Source organism: Bos grunniens, chromosome 4 (genome assembly GCF_055505025.1).
Source record: "Bos grunniens cultivar Pamir isolate PY7600 chromosome 4, Bosgru_T2T1.0, whole genome shotgun sequence".
Classification (NCBI taxonomy): domain Eukaryota; kingdom Metazoa; phylum Chordata; class Mammalia; order Artiodactyla; family Bovidae; genus Bos; species Bos grunniens.
This window is the reverse complement of record NC_141168.1, coordinates 21474491-21489328: the sequence shown is the minus strand read 5'-3', so window position 1 is coordinate 21489328 and position 14838 is coordinate 21474491. Positions and strand designations below refer to the sequence as shown.

At 36.8% G+C, this 14838-nt stretch overlaps 2 protein-coding genes across 12 annotated transcripts in view; one reads left to right on the top strand and one right to left on the bottom strand.

The window, feature by feature from the left end:
• The window catches only part of CYREN (cell cycle regulator of NHEJ), a 194372-nt gene that overhangs the window by 111320 nt on the left and 68214 nt on the right, over positions 1 to 14838 (bottom strand). For 2 of the 11 annotated variants that reach the window (XR_015162054.1, XR_015162048.1), the window contains exon 6: positions 7608 to 10780. The exons of 7 other annotated variants lie outside the window; for them this stretch is intronic. The gene's annotated coding sequence lies outside the window, so the exon portion shown is untranslated. Of the gene's footprint in view, positions 1 to 7607; positions 12004 to 14838 lie in introns of those variants that run through there. 2 more of the 11 variants (XR_015162047.1, XR_015162053.1) reach the window with 2 other exon arrangements.
• AGBL3 (AGBL carboxypeptidase 3) overlaps positions 1 to 14838 on the top strand; it is a 97276-nt gene that overhangs the window by 41722 nt on the left and 40716 nt on the right. Inside the window, exons 8-12 of the mRNA XM_086395551.1 lie at positions 2241 to 2403; positions 4258 to 4384; positions 5363 to 5463; positions 5674 to 5786; positions 6626 to 6692. Of these exons, the coding sequence (XP_086251677.1) occupies positions 2241 to 2403; positions 4258 to 4384; positions 5363 to 5463; positions 5674 to 5786; positions 6626 to 6692 (571 nt within the window). The remainder of the gene's footprint in view (positions 1 to 2240; positions 2404 to 4257; positions 4385 to 5362; positions 5464 to 5673; positions 5787 to 6625; positions 6693 to 14838) is intronic.

Below are 14838 nucleotides of genomic sequence, written 5' to 3'. Positions count from 1 at the left end.
TCCCCACAAAAAGAAGTGAAAACCCTGGTTTTATACCCCTCACAGATGTGGATTTCAGGATTCTCTGAAGTTACTTGGGAAATATTTAAGTGATAAAGAATAACCCATGTCTGACTTAGTTTCCTGGGGATGACAGACAAAAGAGCTGAGTAAATGCAATGTGGTATCTTCTATTGGGTTCTGGGACAGAAAAAGGACATTATTGGGAAAATTCGTGAAATCCAAATAAGGTTGGGAGTTTAACAGTAATATACCAATGTTGGTTCCCTAGTTTTTGACAATATTTCATGGTTATGTTAACATTAGGGGAAAATGGACTGAGTGGTAGCCATATGGACACTGTCAACTATTTTTGGCAATTTTATGTAAATCTGAATTTATTCCAGAATTTAAAGTTTATTTTTAATAGAAAGGAACTTTTGGAGCCCATTTGAGTATTTATAATGTCTCCTTAATGCTCTTTGACATTAAGGGTGCCTGGCCCAACACAAGATGGATTACAGCCAAAGCCCCTTGGCTTGTCTCTGTGAAAGCTGTTTATCTTAGTTCTTCTTAAATTGTCTCATAAGAAGCTTAAGGCAGGAATCTATTCAGTAAGTTTCAGAAAGACTTCCAAGAGAAAGAACTACCTTAATGCAATTAATCATAGGCAGTAAATGGAATAAAAGACAGTCACATATGTGTGGAAAGGTGAGCAGCTGTAAGTATGCCTAAGATTAAATATATTTAGAGTATTTGAAAATAATAGATTTTAGTGTAAGATACTTAGTATATCTTAACTGTGGGTAAGAAAAAACTCCCAACTGTTTCTAAAGGGATTCAGTGTAAAATGAGAGACCCTGTTGCTTTGTTTCACTTCAAAAGTAGTAATTAATATTTCTTTGAGATTTAATTACTTAGAGTTTATTTTGACTCACTTAAAAGAAACCAGATGTTCATTAAAACTGGGGAAATGATTTTAAAATGTATAGTTTTATAATCTAATTCTAAAAATTTGCAATGATCATTTGATGGCTTTATGTCAATCTTATGTTATATCAATTTATTGGTCATCAAATGAAAAAGGGCAATAAATTAATATATGTAACAGATTTCAGCTTGGAATTTCACTGTAGTTTAAAAAAGTACTGTTTTGAAAAAAACCTAACTTTGAATATTTTGATTTTAAGATTTAATATTTTGTTATAAAAGTAGTACATTTCATATTAGTACAAATTGTTAACAGTTGTATTTATCCTTCCAGATATAACAGTGTACGTAATTTCAGTTATTTGAGTAGCTGTATGAAGTTTGGAAATATGAAAATCAAGGCAAAAATGCCCATAATCCTACCACTTTAATACCACCACTTTTTCACCTTTTGAAAGCCTACTAGTTATTTTTATCAACCAGTTTTGAGGGGCTTATTTTTTATTACTTTAATATTCACTGAATGCCTAAATTATACAGGCTAAAAGAATTGTGCTCTTGAGAAATGATTTCTGTAAATTATTTATTAGAAATTTACCAGAAAAATAATCAATTCAAACTTTGGTACCATTTTTCTCAAAATGGTATTTATTCACGTTACTCAAAAGGTGAATGTTAACTGGCTTCAGTATCGAGTCATCAGGCACAAGTTTTAACACATATTTGGGTACTTGTATGCATTGCACCGTTTTAGAGATTTTGAAGCATTCCCTTTCTATAACGAGATTAACTATGGAAAATCTAAAATTCTATTTAGGTAAGTGTCAAGTAAATGGTACCAATATTAAATACTACAGGAGTTCAAAGAAAAGAAAAATTTGGTGGGGAGCTTCACTAGTTAGAGAGGAAGTGCGACCTGAGGTCAGTGTTGATGGATAAGGGGTAGTATTTGTATTTACAAAGATGAAGAAGGAAGGTATTTCAGTCAGAAAGAATCTAAGAGTTAGTGGGCAAAGATAGGAGTGAGTTGTTTTCAGTGTATAACAAGAGACAACCAAAAAGCAGAGAAATATTGTTGGAGAAAGTTTTGGAAATAAGGTAAATTTTGTCGTTATAGTGGAAGGCTAAAGCATTCGTATTTTATATACAATTAATAGCTTATTGTAGGTGTTAAAAATTATATATTAATAATATGCAGAAGTAAGAAATTGAAAACTAGGACATAAGAAATGCTGTTTATTTGGATGTTAGACTTGTTAATTCATAATTACAACCACAGAAGAAAAATGCAGAGATAAAATGCAATAACTTGTTCTTTTTCTTCTTGGTAGATTGATGGAGAAACGAGAGGTTATTTTGTATTGTGACCTTCATGGCCATAGCAAGAAAGAGAACATATTCATGTATGGCTGTGATGGTAGTGATAGATGTAAAGCACTATACTTACAGCAACGAATCTTTCCACTTATGCTGAGCAAAAATTGTCCAGATAAAGTAAGCTCCTTTAAGATTTTGACTTTTCCTTTACTATATATTGTCCATGCAGGACAGCCGAATGGATAGGCTTATTCAGTAAACTGCTTTTTTATTTAGTTTTTTTGACTGGTTTGTACAGTTGACCATAGAAAGCAATGATGTGAAATGTTTAATAACCAGTAATTTGAAATATAAGGGAAAAACGCCCACTAGCCTACCACTACACTTGATGATAAAAGACTTGACTGTTTTTCTCTTAAGGTCAGGAACAAGACAAGGATATCCACTCTTACCCCTTCAATTCAGCCTTAAACTGGAGGTTCTAACAAGTGCAGTAAGGGAAGAAAAAAGATAAAAGGCAGACTAGAAAGGAAAGGCAGATGTGATTGTCTTCATAGAAAATCCATGCAATCCACAAAAACTATAACTGAGTGAGTTTAGCAATGTCAAAGGATACAGGGTCTATCCACAGAAGCCAGCTGCAGTTCTCTATACTCACAGTGAACAATTGGAAACCAAAATTTAAAGCAAAACCGTTTACCATAGCTCCAAAATAAGCAAAAGACTTGTGACTCCAAATGGATGGCACAAGGGAGTTTTTTAGAGCTGATAGAATTGTTCTATATTCTGATTTTTGGTAGTGTTTTATCAACTAAAAAAAATGCACAACATGAAAGTTGCGAGTAAGTTTTATTTGGGGCAATGTGAGGACTGTAGCCTGGGAGACAGTACCTCAGATAGCTCTGAGAAACTGTTCAAAGAGGTAGCGGGAAAGGACACATATATATGTAGTTTTGGTAAACAGGAAGTACATGCAGTCAAGCACATATTTGTAGAAAGTTTCTGCTGGTCTTGTGAAGCTTCTGCTAGTCTCGAGAAACAATCGTCAACATGAAGGACCTTAATGCTTTTCTAGATATGAGGAGATATAAGAACTGGGCTCGTAAAATCAGCTCCTGACGGTATCTAACTATCTAAAGACCTGTCCTGCCAGTTGCCCGTAGCATAGTGTCTCATTCCTGCTTTCCACCCTAAACTCCTTCAGGGGGAGTATTGGAGGTCAGCAGCTGCTATAGCACATGACTTAATCCTTATAGAGGTAGATGGCAGGCTCCCTTGGCAAGTGCCAATTTGTTGACAGTTTTCACAAACCTTTACATGTATTAGCCTTTCTTAGTAGCTCAGTGGTAAAGAACCCACTTGCCAATGCAGGAGATGCAAGTTCAGTCCCTGGGTTGGGAAGATTCCCTGGAGAAGGAAATGGCAACCCACTGGTAAATCCCATGGATAGAGGAACCTGGCAGGCTACAATCTGTGGGGTCACAGAAGAGTAAGACCTAGTGACTAAACAATAACATACATGTGTTAACATTCACAGGATGGAACACAAAGTAAATTTTTTCAATTGTATGGTAATTAAATTATAAAAACTCATTGTAGATACTGATGTTATAACAATCTTTCAGGGTCATTTTCAAATTATCTTTCATGTGATAATAAAGCATCAGTATCTAAAAATCTACAACACTGATCTTCATTCCTAAATATGTTTAGACTCCTTCCTGTAACCTTTTAAAGTCAACATTATCAAGAATTAGTCAACTGGGTTTTGAATGCATATGTTTTATATATATATAAAGTAAAATTTATTTCAGAATTCAAGCCTATAATTCTCAGAAATGTAAATATGTCATCCTTAAAATGAGCTATTTCCACTGATCAGGAAATAAAAGCAGCTCCAGAAGCTTTTATTTTAGCTTTAGAGAGAATTATGCTTTTGCACACCTACTTTTTCATTTCTAACCCTACTTCCTATGACAGACATTGTGATTAGAAAAGCAGTGGGTCTCATTTTTATTTGCTTCTTTTCAGTTTTCATTCTCATCCTGCAAGTTTAATATTCAAAAGAGCAAAGAGGGAACAGGAAGGGTGGTGATGTGGAAAATGGGGATCAGGAACAGCTTCACCATGGAGGCCACTTTTTGTGGATCTACTCTGGGTAAGATTGAGGGCCCTCATTCATGACTGTCAGAGTTAAACCAAAGGAGCACATTCAATGTAAGATTCATAGTGTTTGACAACTGGATAGTGAGCAGTTTCTTCCTACGTAGATACATACCAGTAATCTAATCAATTCTATAAATAGGATGAATTAACAAATGCCTACTGTATGTATCTTGATCACCTCATTTTCCTTTGTTTAGAAAACGAAGTTTTACCACATATATAGTATACCTAAGTGGTGGGTTCATGATCTGATCTTTAATTGCTTGTTTGGGGTTTTTCTTTTAGAAGAGTTCCTACAACTGTAATGATTTCAAGAAAAAGCAATGCTCATAATTAAAATATCAGAATAGAAATATCTTTAGTAGATTGGCTATTTTTAAGACAAAGTTGACTGGGCTTTGTTTTTCTTTTTTTTAATTGGTTCCTTGAAGTAAAATAAACATGTGCTCTAGTTCCATTTAAGGAAGCTTTTAGTCACATTTAACATATCCTTAGAATGCCTCATATTAGGGTAACTCACAATATTAGAAAATGTATCAACTCAAAGGAAGGTGCCAGAAATCCAGACATATTACTTCTGGCTAATTTTTAAGCACCTTGAAATTGATATAACACTGTTAATGATGATGAAAACATTAAATATTTATGCAGGTTTTTCTCTAAGCGATGATCAGGGTGCTTATAACTGGTAACCAAGTAGTTCATAACTTTCTGACTGAATTTTCTTCTGCTTTGCAACACAGATTAATCTGTGTTTTTAGATGTCAGCTTTGGTCCAGGTGGTGGAGAGGGAACAAGGGAAAACAGTCAGTTGTTTAATGACCTGCCCCAGTGTAGAAGATCCAGAGGACAGAATATGGAATCATATCAGGTGTTTTGTTTATACTCTGTTTTGCAACTTAGGCCTTCCTGCTAAGAAAAAAAATGTTTAACTCATCATCAAAGGTGGATAAACTTATTGATGTTTTAGGTAATAAAAGAGGCACTCATTTCAACACGAAAGACTTGGAGTCAATGGGATATCACTTTTGTGACTCTCTCTTGGACTACTGTGATCCAGACCGAACCAAGGTAAGTAAAGTCCGTTTGCTCATACATCAGACTCCAGACGCCCAGATAACATCACCTGCCTTTGGGCCTGCAGCAGTTTGTTCCTTCTAACATCCTGACTGTTCATTCAGTGTTTTGTTGTACTTGATGTTCCAGGTGTCTATAAATATTCAGTTACTTTAATTAGGAAATAAGTTATTTATAATTAACTTACCTATCATTTTCCCCTAGTACTATCAATGCCTGAAAGAATTAGACGAAATGGAGAAACATATAAACTTGGAAAAAGTCATTGATGATTCAGATACTTCTCTGAAAGAAATTACATTGGATCTAGAGACTAGGTAGGTCAAGATAGTGAAAGTAATGTAATTTGCTGTGTTATTCTACATGCTCTCTAGTGGTTAGGATTCGACTCTCACCACCACGACCAGGGTTCCATTCCTGGTTAGGGAAGGCCTGTTATAACAATTCAAGGATGTAATTGTCAGTCTGTACTGAAAATCCTGGCTAGAGATTGAGGAAAATTTTCCCCATGCACGTTACTTCAGCCAGAACTTATCAAGACTTCATTTATTCAAATGATATTGAGTACCCACTATGTACTATATGTGAAAGACATCTCAAATTGTTTTTAATGCTGTCATTACCCACAGAGAATCGACACATTTATAGAGACACCATATAAATAATCTAAGTTAGTGAATGATAAGTGCAAAATTTAATGCCAAGGGAATGTTACTGGAAGAAGGAAGGTACTAATTTTAGTGCAGTTCCTATAGGAAAATCAGAACAAATGTTTGATTCTTAACCTTTATAAGTTTTCAGACTTTGAGTTAGTGCCCCTGTAACCTCCAATGGTGACTCAAAAGTTTGTTTGCAGATAGAGTATCATTTCGAACTCATGAATTTGTTTATATTTGACATGATCCAATCAATTTCAGTTATCATTCCTCTAATACTCTCTTCTAGTTTGACATGATCCAATCAATTTCAGTCATCATTCCTCTAATATTCTCTTCTAATGCCTAGAACTATCAAACATCTACACCACCTTTGTAAACATCCTTTTTATAACTAGAACTATTTCTGCCATTCCAATGACATAATAAAGTAAAAGTAACAGTTGAAATTTTAAAACACCACCAAAACATTATGTAAAGTAATTTATTATTTTTTGTAGTAGCCATGCCTCTGACAGTTCAGAATCCAATGACTCTCAGACTGATCTTCTCAAGTTAAATTCTCAGGTACGATTGAAAATTTATGCCTATGATATGGGTATGCCAAATAGGTACTCTTCTTACTATAACTAACAACCAGGCAAAAAAAAAGAGTCTGCAGTTGTATAAATTATTGTATAGCATAATTGTTACTTTCTTATTATGTACCATATCCTTAAATCATAGAATTTTCTAATCTTAGACTCTTTTAATACCCTTGCTTTATTGATGAGAAAAATTAAGATCCAGAGAGATTAAATTACTTTTCAAAAGCCATACTACTTGTTAATAAGAGTTGTTAGCATAACATACATTGCCTGACTGTTAGTTCTATATTCATTTATTTATTTACTTAACAGCTATGTACTGAGCTCTGACTTCATGCTTGAGAATAGATCAGTGAACAAAATTAAAAAAAAAAAAAATCCTTCCCATCATAGCTTATATTCTAGTTGGTAAGTAAAATGTGAAAGTCACTCAGTCCTGTCTGACTCTTTGCAACCCCATGGACTATAAAGTCTGTGGAGTTCTCCAGGCCAGAGTACTGGAGTGGGTAGCTTTTTCCCTTCTCCAGCAGATTTTCCCAAGCCAGGAATCAAACTGGGGTCTCCTGCATTGCAAGTGGATTCTTTACCAACTGAGCAAGTAAAATGTATGATGTGTTAGATGATGAGAAGTGCCTAAGGAGGAAATTAGAGCAGGAGGAGGATTAGGGAGTTTAGGTGGTTTTGTGTACTGAATGTTTGTGCCCCACCACTGAATACACATGTTGAAACCCTGACCCCCAATGTGATGGTATTAAGAGGTGACTAAGACAAGCTTGAACTGAAGGGGACGGAGACATAGAATAAAAGGAAGGCTATCAGAACTTCTTGAGTTTTACAGTATGGCTTCAATACTACAGAGCTCTGTAGCTGAGAAATGTGTAATGTTCTTCACAAGTTTGACAGGTTTTTTGTTTTTTATTGAAGTATAGTTGATGTACAAAGTTACAGGTATACAGTATTGTGATCCACAATTTTTAAAGGTTACACTCCATTTACAGTTATTATAAAATATTGGTTATACTCCCCATGTTGTACAATTATCCTTGTAGCTTATTTTATACATAATAGTTTGTACCTCTTAATCCCCTATCCCTGTATTCTCCCTCTTCCCTTCTCTCCCCACTGGTAACCACTTGTTTGTTCTGTGTATTTGTGAGTCTGTTTCTTTTTTGTTATATTCACTAGAATACATTCACTATTTTCACATTTTTTAGATTCACATACAAGTAATATCATTCAGTATTTGTTTTTCTCTGACTTATTCCACTCAGCATAATACCCTCCAAGTTCATCCATGTTGCTGCAAATGACAAAATTCCATTCTTATTTATGGCTAAGTAGTAGTCCATGCACCCGCGCGCGCGCGCACACACACCACATTTTCTTTACCCATTCATCTGTTAATGGACACTTGATTGCTTCTTTATCTTGCCAACTGTAAATAATGTTGCTGTGAACATTGGAAGGATTGTTATCTTTTCAAACGAGTGCTCTTTTTTTTTTTCCGGATATATACCCAGGAGTGAAGCTGCTGGGTCATGTGGTAGTTCTGTTTTTGAGAAACCTCCATACTGTTTTCTGTAGCGGATGCACAAATTTACATTCCTGCCAGTAGTGCTTGAGAGTTCCCTTTTCTCCACAATCTTGCCACCACTTGTCATTTGTGTTTTTGATGATAGCCATTCTGACAGGTGTGAGGTTGATATTTCATCGTGGTTTCCCTGATGATTAGCTGTGTTGAGCATCTTTTCATGTGCTTGTTGGCCATCTGCATTTTCTCTTTAGAAAAATGTTTATTCAGTTCTTCTGCACATTTTTTAAATTGGGTTGTTGTTTTGATGTTGAGTTATATGGCAGTTTATATATGTTGAATATTAACCCTTATCAATTACATCATTTGTAAAATATTTTCTCCCACTCAGTAGGTGGTTGTCTTTTCTTTGGTTTTTGCTTTCCTTTGCTGTGCAAATGATTTTAATTAGATCCCATTTATTATTATTTCCTTTGCTTTAGGAGATAGATATAAAAAATATTGGTACAATTTATGTCAGACTGTCCTGCCTGTGCCTTCCTCTAGGAGTTTTATGGTTTCTGGTCTTACATTTAGGTCTGTAATCCATTTTTTGTGTATTTTTGTATGTGGTATTAGCGAATGTTCTGATTTCATTCTTTCACGTGTAGCTGTCCAGTTTTCCCACCCCTGCCTTCTGAAGAGACTCTTTTTTCCATTGCATATTCTTGCCTCCTTTGTTGTAGATTAGTTGACCATACGTGTGTGGGTTTATTTCTGGGCTCTCTGTTTTGTTCCATTGGTCTTTGTATTTATTTTTGTGCTAGTACCATATTTTGGTTACTAAAGCTTTGTAGTACAGTCTGAAGTCAGGGAGCATGATTCCTTCAGCTCTGTTCCTCTTTCTCAAGATTGTTTTGGCTATTCAGGGTCTTCCGTGTTTGCATACAGATTTTTAAATTATTCTAGTTCTGTGAAAAGTGCCATTGGTATTTTGATAGTGATTGCATTGAATCTGTAGGTTACCATGGATAGTTATGGTCATTTTAACAATATTAATTCTTCTAATCCCAGAACACAGTGTATTTTTCCATCTGTTTGTGTCAGCAAGATAAATTTTTAAAAGCCCCAAAGGGACTAAGAGATCATCAGGGACGCTAACGCCTAGGTGTTAACAGGGCAGATGGCTTCTGTTGAAGGCCATGGAGGTGGGCTGTCTGGAGCTGTGCACTGTGGTGTGGACAGAATACTGACAGAGAGCCAGGTATGAGTGGCAGCCTGCCAAGCTGCTGGATGATACTGCCACCCCAGTGGGTCCAGAAGGCAGATCACGGAGGCACGAGGATTATTCATGACCATGACGATCTCACTGAATCTGCTTTACTAGGTTTTGTGCTTGCCTGGGACCCATCACCTCATCCTTCTTCGCTTTTTCTCCCTTTTACAATGGGAATGTCTATCCTATGCCTGTCCCTCGGTGGTACTTTGGAAGCACATAACTTGGTCATAGTTTCACAACTGGACAGGAAATCTACCTTAGGATGAATCGTATTTTGAGTTTCATCCATATCTGATTTAGATGATATTTAGCTAGGACTTTGGAGTTTCGAGTTGATACTGGAATGAGTTAAGACATTAGGGGTTGTTGGGATGGAATGAATGAAGTTTGCTTTTGAGAAGGATGTCAATGTGGGAGGTTTAGTGGTGGAATGGTCTGGATACTTCTGTCTCCCAGAAGTCATATGTTGACATTATAATGCCCAGTATTATGGTACTAGAAGGTGGGGCCTTTGGGGGGTGATTGTGTCATGAGGGCCGAGCCATCTGAATGGGATTAGCACCTTGTAAAAGAGGGCCCAGAGAGATCCCTAGCCCCTTCTGCCTTGTTAGGATGCAACAGACAGTCCACAAACCAAAAAGAAGCTCTCACCTGACCATACCACATCCTCATCTCAACCTTCCAGCCTCAGAAATATGAGAAATAAATTTCTTTTTTTATTAGACACCCAGTCTGTGGTAACTGTTTTGTTAGAGCAGGTGAATGGACCAAGACAGATATTGTATTCATTTCCTCTTGCTGAGTAACTAATTACCCCAAACCTCTGCAACTTAAAATGATAAACATTTATTATCACATAGTCTCTGGGATCAGAATCCAGGAGTGACTTATCTGGGTTCCTAAGTTCTCTGAAAAGACTGCAATGAAGGTATTGGTAAGGCTGTGGAATCATGAAGACTTGACTGAGGAAGGATCCATTTCTCGAGTTCACTTACATGGTTGGCGATAAGATTCAGCTCCTCACAGGCTGCTGAGCTGAGGGACTCAGTTCCTTGTTGGCTGAGGGCTGAAGTCTCCCTTGGTTCCTTACCATGTGTTCTTCTTGTATGACAGCTCACAACATGTATCTGGCTTTCATGTGAACGAGCAAGTAAGACAGTAGAAGAGGGCACACAGGCTAGAGGCACAGTCTCCTTGTAGCCTCATCCCAGAAGCAGAATCCCACCGCTTTTGCCATATACCATTCATTAGAAGTGAGTCACCAGGTTGAGCCCAATACCTAGGGCCACAGGAGAGCATGAATGCTAACAGACAGGGATCATCAGAGGTCATCTTAGAGATTGTCTACCACAGATGTGAAAGCCATTAATGTTGATTTGATCTTTGCCTCAAGGTTATTGAAGCCAACCTACAAATTCTAGAATTTGGGGCTGTTTTCCCTCTCAATTCCATTTTTTTATTCAAGTATTTTTGAGCTGAATTCTTTCTTGTAGCACCTTATCAAATGAAGCTAGCAACCACCAACTCATAACTCTATAAACTTTCTGCCTCAAAGTCTCTTTGTCCAGTGACTCAGGTTTGTTAGGCACATCTTCTCTCACAGAAGGCAGTTTCACTAAATGCGTCACCTCTACATAACTTGTGTTTTCTGCCTTCCTGTAACCACCTGTTATTTAGTCACCAAGCCAATGATTGCCACATAGTTTAGGTTTTATTAGGACAGCATCCCACTTTTAGGTATCAGGTCTAAACTATTCATATTTTATTCATTAAAACAATTCTCAGAATGTCAATAGCTTATATTAGCAAATATCTTTTTTCCTGTTTGGGGGTCATCTATGGCTATATTGGACTGACCAGGGATCCACTGAACTCATGTCCAGACTGTGGGCTGATTCAGGTCTGGTCTACATTTCTTCCTTCTACATAGATACCAGCAGCCAGCTGGGGCATGTTCTCTCATGGTTTCTCTCATGGTAAATCACAAGAGTTCAGGAGGCATGCCAAACCATGAAAGTATGTTTAAAGTTCCCGTGTATCATTCCACTGGCTAAATAAATTCCTATGTCTAAATCTAACATCAAGGGAGTAAGGAGAGTAAAACTTGGGGAATGATCTAGGAGGGACCTATTCCTAGACTAGGAGTACTAGAAGTGCAAAGGCCATGAGGAAGGAACATGTCTGTTATCTTTTGGAAGACCAAGGATACTAATCTGGGTAGAGAAGATTGAACAAAGAGAACAGGAGTAAGAGAACGTGAAATAGGTGTTGGACACTGGGGAGCAGGTGGAATAGATCATGTAAAACCTGGCTTAGGACTTCAGTTTTTACTCTTGAGTTTGGAGAGTTTGGGTTAGAGGAGTAACATGATGGGCTTTGTATTAGCAAGGTCACTTTGGCTGCTGTGTTGAGAGCAGAACGATGAATCACGAGGGGAAACCATTTAAGGGGCTATTGCAGTTACCCAGGCAAGAAGAAGTGGTAGCTGGACCAAGGTGGTAGCTGTAGAGACAATGAGACGTGACCAGATGTTAGATACATCTGACAGGGTCTAGAGAATTTGCTGATGGCTTGGGTACAAATTTGAAAAATACAAAGGAGAGAAAGAGGTCTCCAGAATTCCAGGCCTGAGCTACAAGATGGAGCTTCCACTTAGTGACATGGAGATTGTTTTCTTCTCTACCTACTAAATCATATTCTGAGGGTGTGTATTAGAAGTCCATCCATTGCAAAGAAACAAAAAACTGTTCCAAAAGATGGCTTAGCTAAAAGGGGAATTGGTCGGTTTAGTAAGGGAAATAGTCTAGGGATAAGGCTGGCTTTAGCCATGGCTTAAATAAGGGGCTCAAAGAATACACCAGGATGTAAAATTTTTTCTCCATTTTAATGTTATTTCTGCCTCTTCTGGGTTGGTTCTATTCTCAGACTCTCCTCTCTTGCAGGCAAAATGGAATTCTAGCCTCTCATTCTCACAATTCTAAGTCTGGTATATACCCTCTTTTCCAGTAGCCCCTCAAAAATATAGAGATTGGTTTTTTTATTGTAGTAAAATTACACATAACATTTACCATCTTAACACCTTTTTAACTGTATAATTCATTGGTACAAGTACATTCACACTGTTGTACAACCATCACCACCATCCCATAACTCTTATCATCTTGAAAAGCAAACTCTACAGCCTTAGTAACTCCCCATTCTCTGCTCCCATGTCTCTTGGAAACCACTGTGTACTCTTCTTTCTTCATGGATTTTGCCGTGCTAAGTACCTCATATAAGTGGAATTGCACAATGTTTGTCTTTTTGTGACTGGCTTATTTCATCGAGCATGATGTCCTCAAGGTTCATCTATATTGTAGCATATTTCAGAATTTCTTTCCTTTATAAGGCTAAATAATATGCTATTGTATGTTTACACTGAATTTTGCTAACTCATCTCTCAGTGGAAACTTAAGGTTGCTTCCACATTCTAGCTGTTGTGAATATGATCACACATCTCCTCAAGATGCTGCTGCTCTTCATTCTTTTGGGTGTGTACCCCAAAAGGAAACTACTGGATCCTACGGTGATTCTACTTTGAATTTTTTGAGGAACCTCCATACTGTTTTTCACAGCAGTTATACCATTTTACATTCCCACCAACAGTGCATGCAGGCTCTACTGTACCTACATGCTTGCAAGCACTCGTTATTTTCTGGTTTGTTTGTTTTTTAATATTGGCCATTCTAATAGGTGTGAGATACCACCTCACTGTGGCTTTGATTTGCATTTCCCTAATTATTAGTGATGTTGAGCGTGTTCATAAGGGATACTGGTCTATATAGCTTCCTTTTCTTGTTTGTAGTGTCTTTGTATAGCTTTGGTATCAGGGTAACTCTGGCCTTATAAATTACAAAATGTTCCTTCCTCTTCAAAATTTTTTAGAAATGTTTGAGAAAGATCAGCATTAGTTGTTCTTTAAATATTTGGTGGAATTCACCCAACAAACCATCGGGGCTTTATTGTTAGTTGGGAGAATTTTGATTACTGATTTCAGTCTCCTTAACCTAGTTACTTGTCTATTCATATTTTCTATTTCTTCATGAGATGCTCTTGGTAAGTTCTGTGTTTCTAGGAATTTATCCATTTCATCTTGGTTATCCAACTTGTTGGCATACACTTGTTCACAAGACTTTGTTATAACCCTTTATATTTGTATAGAATTGATACTAATATCCTCACTTTCATTTCTGATTTTAGTAATTTGTCTTTTCCTTAGTCCATTTAGCTAAAGATTTGTCAACCTTGTTGACCTTTTGATTCATTTTCTTCAGTTTTTCTATTTCATTTATTTATCTCTGCTCTAATCTTTATTACTTCCTTCTGCCATCTGTGAATTTTTTTTAATGTGATTATGGATATAAATTCCCTCCTCAGTGCCACTTATGCTGTGTCCCATGAATTTCACTCTGTTGTGTTTTCATTTTTATTCAACTCTGTATTTTCTAATTTCCCTTGTGACTTCTTTGATCCATTTTTTAAAAAAGTGTGTGTATAATTTCCACAAGTTTTTGAATATTTTAGATTTTCTTCTGTTATTTATTTCTAACTTCATCCCATTGTGGTCAGAGGGAGATACTTTGTATACTATCTATTAAACTGTATTACAACTCAACTGGTGGCCTAACATCTGTTCTATCCTGGAAAATGTCCTATATGCAACTGAGGAGAAATGTATACTCTGTTGTTGGGTACAGTCTTCTGTGTATGTCTGTTAAGTTTAGATGATTTAATGTGTTAAATCCTTTTTCTTTACAACCTTCTGATTGGTTCCGTATTATTGTAAGTAGGGTATTGAAGGCGAAGAGTTGACTCATTGGAAAAGACTGATGCTGGGAGGGATTGGGGGCAGGAGGAGAAGGAGACGACAGAGGATGAGATGGCTGGATGGCATCACTGACTCGATGGACGTGAGTCTGAGTGAACTCCGGGAGTTGGTGAGGACAGGGAGGCCTGGCATGCTGCGATTCATGGGGTCGCAGAGTCGGACACGACTGAGCGACTGAACTGAACTGAACTGAACTGAACTATTATTGTAGAACAGTCTGTTTTTCCCTTCGGTTCTATTTTGCTTCATATATTTTGATGATCATTAGGTATGTAAATATTTATAATTGTTATATATTATTGTTGTATTGAATTTTTTATTAACCTGTAATGTCCTTTTAAAAGTAGTTTCCAGTAATGTTTTAAAATTTAGTCTGTGTTTGTCTAATAGAGCCTCCTCTGCCTCTGTGGGTTGCTGTTTGCATAGGATATCTCTTTCCTTTCACTTTCAACCAGTTTCTGTGTTTGGAT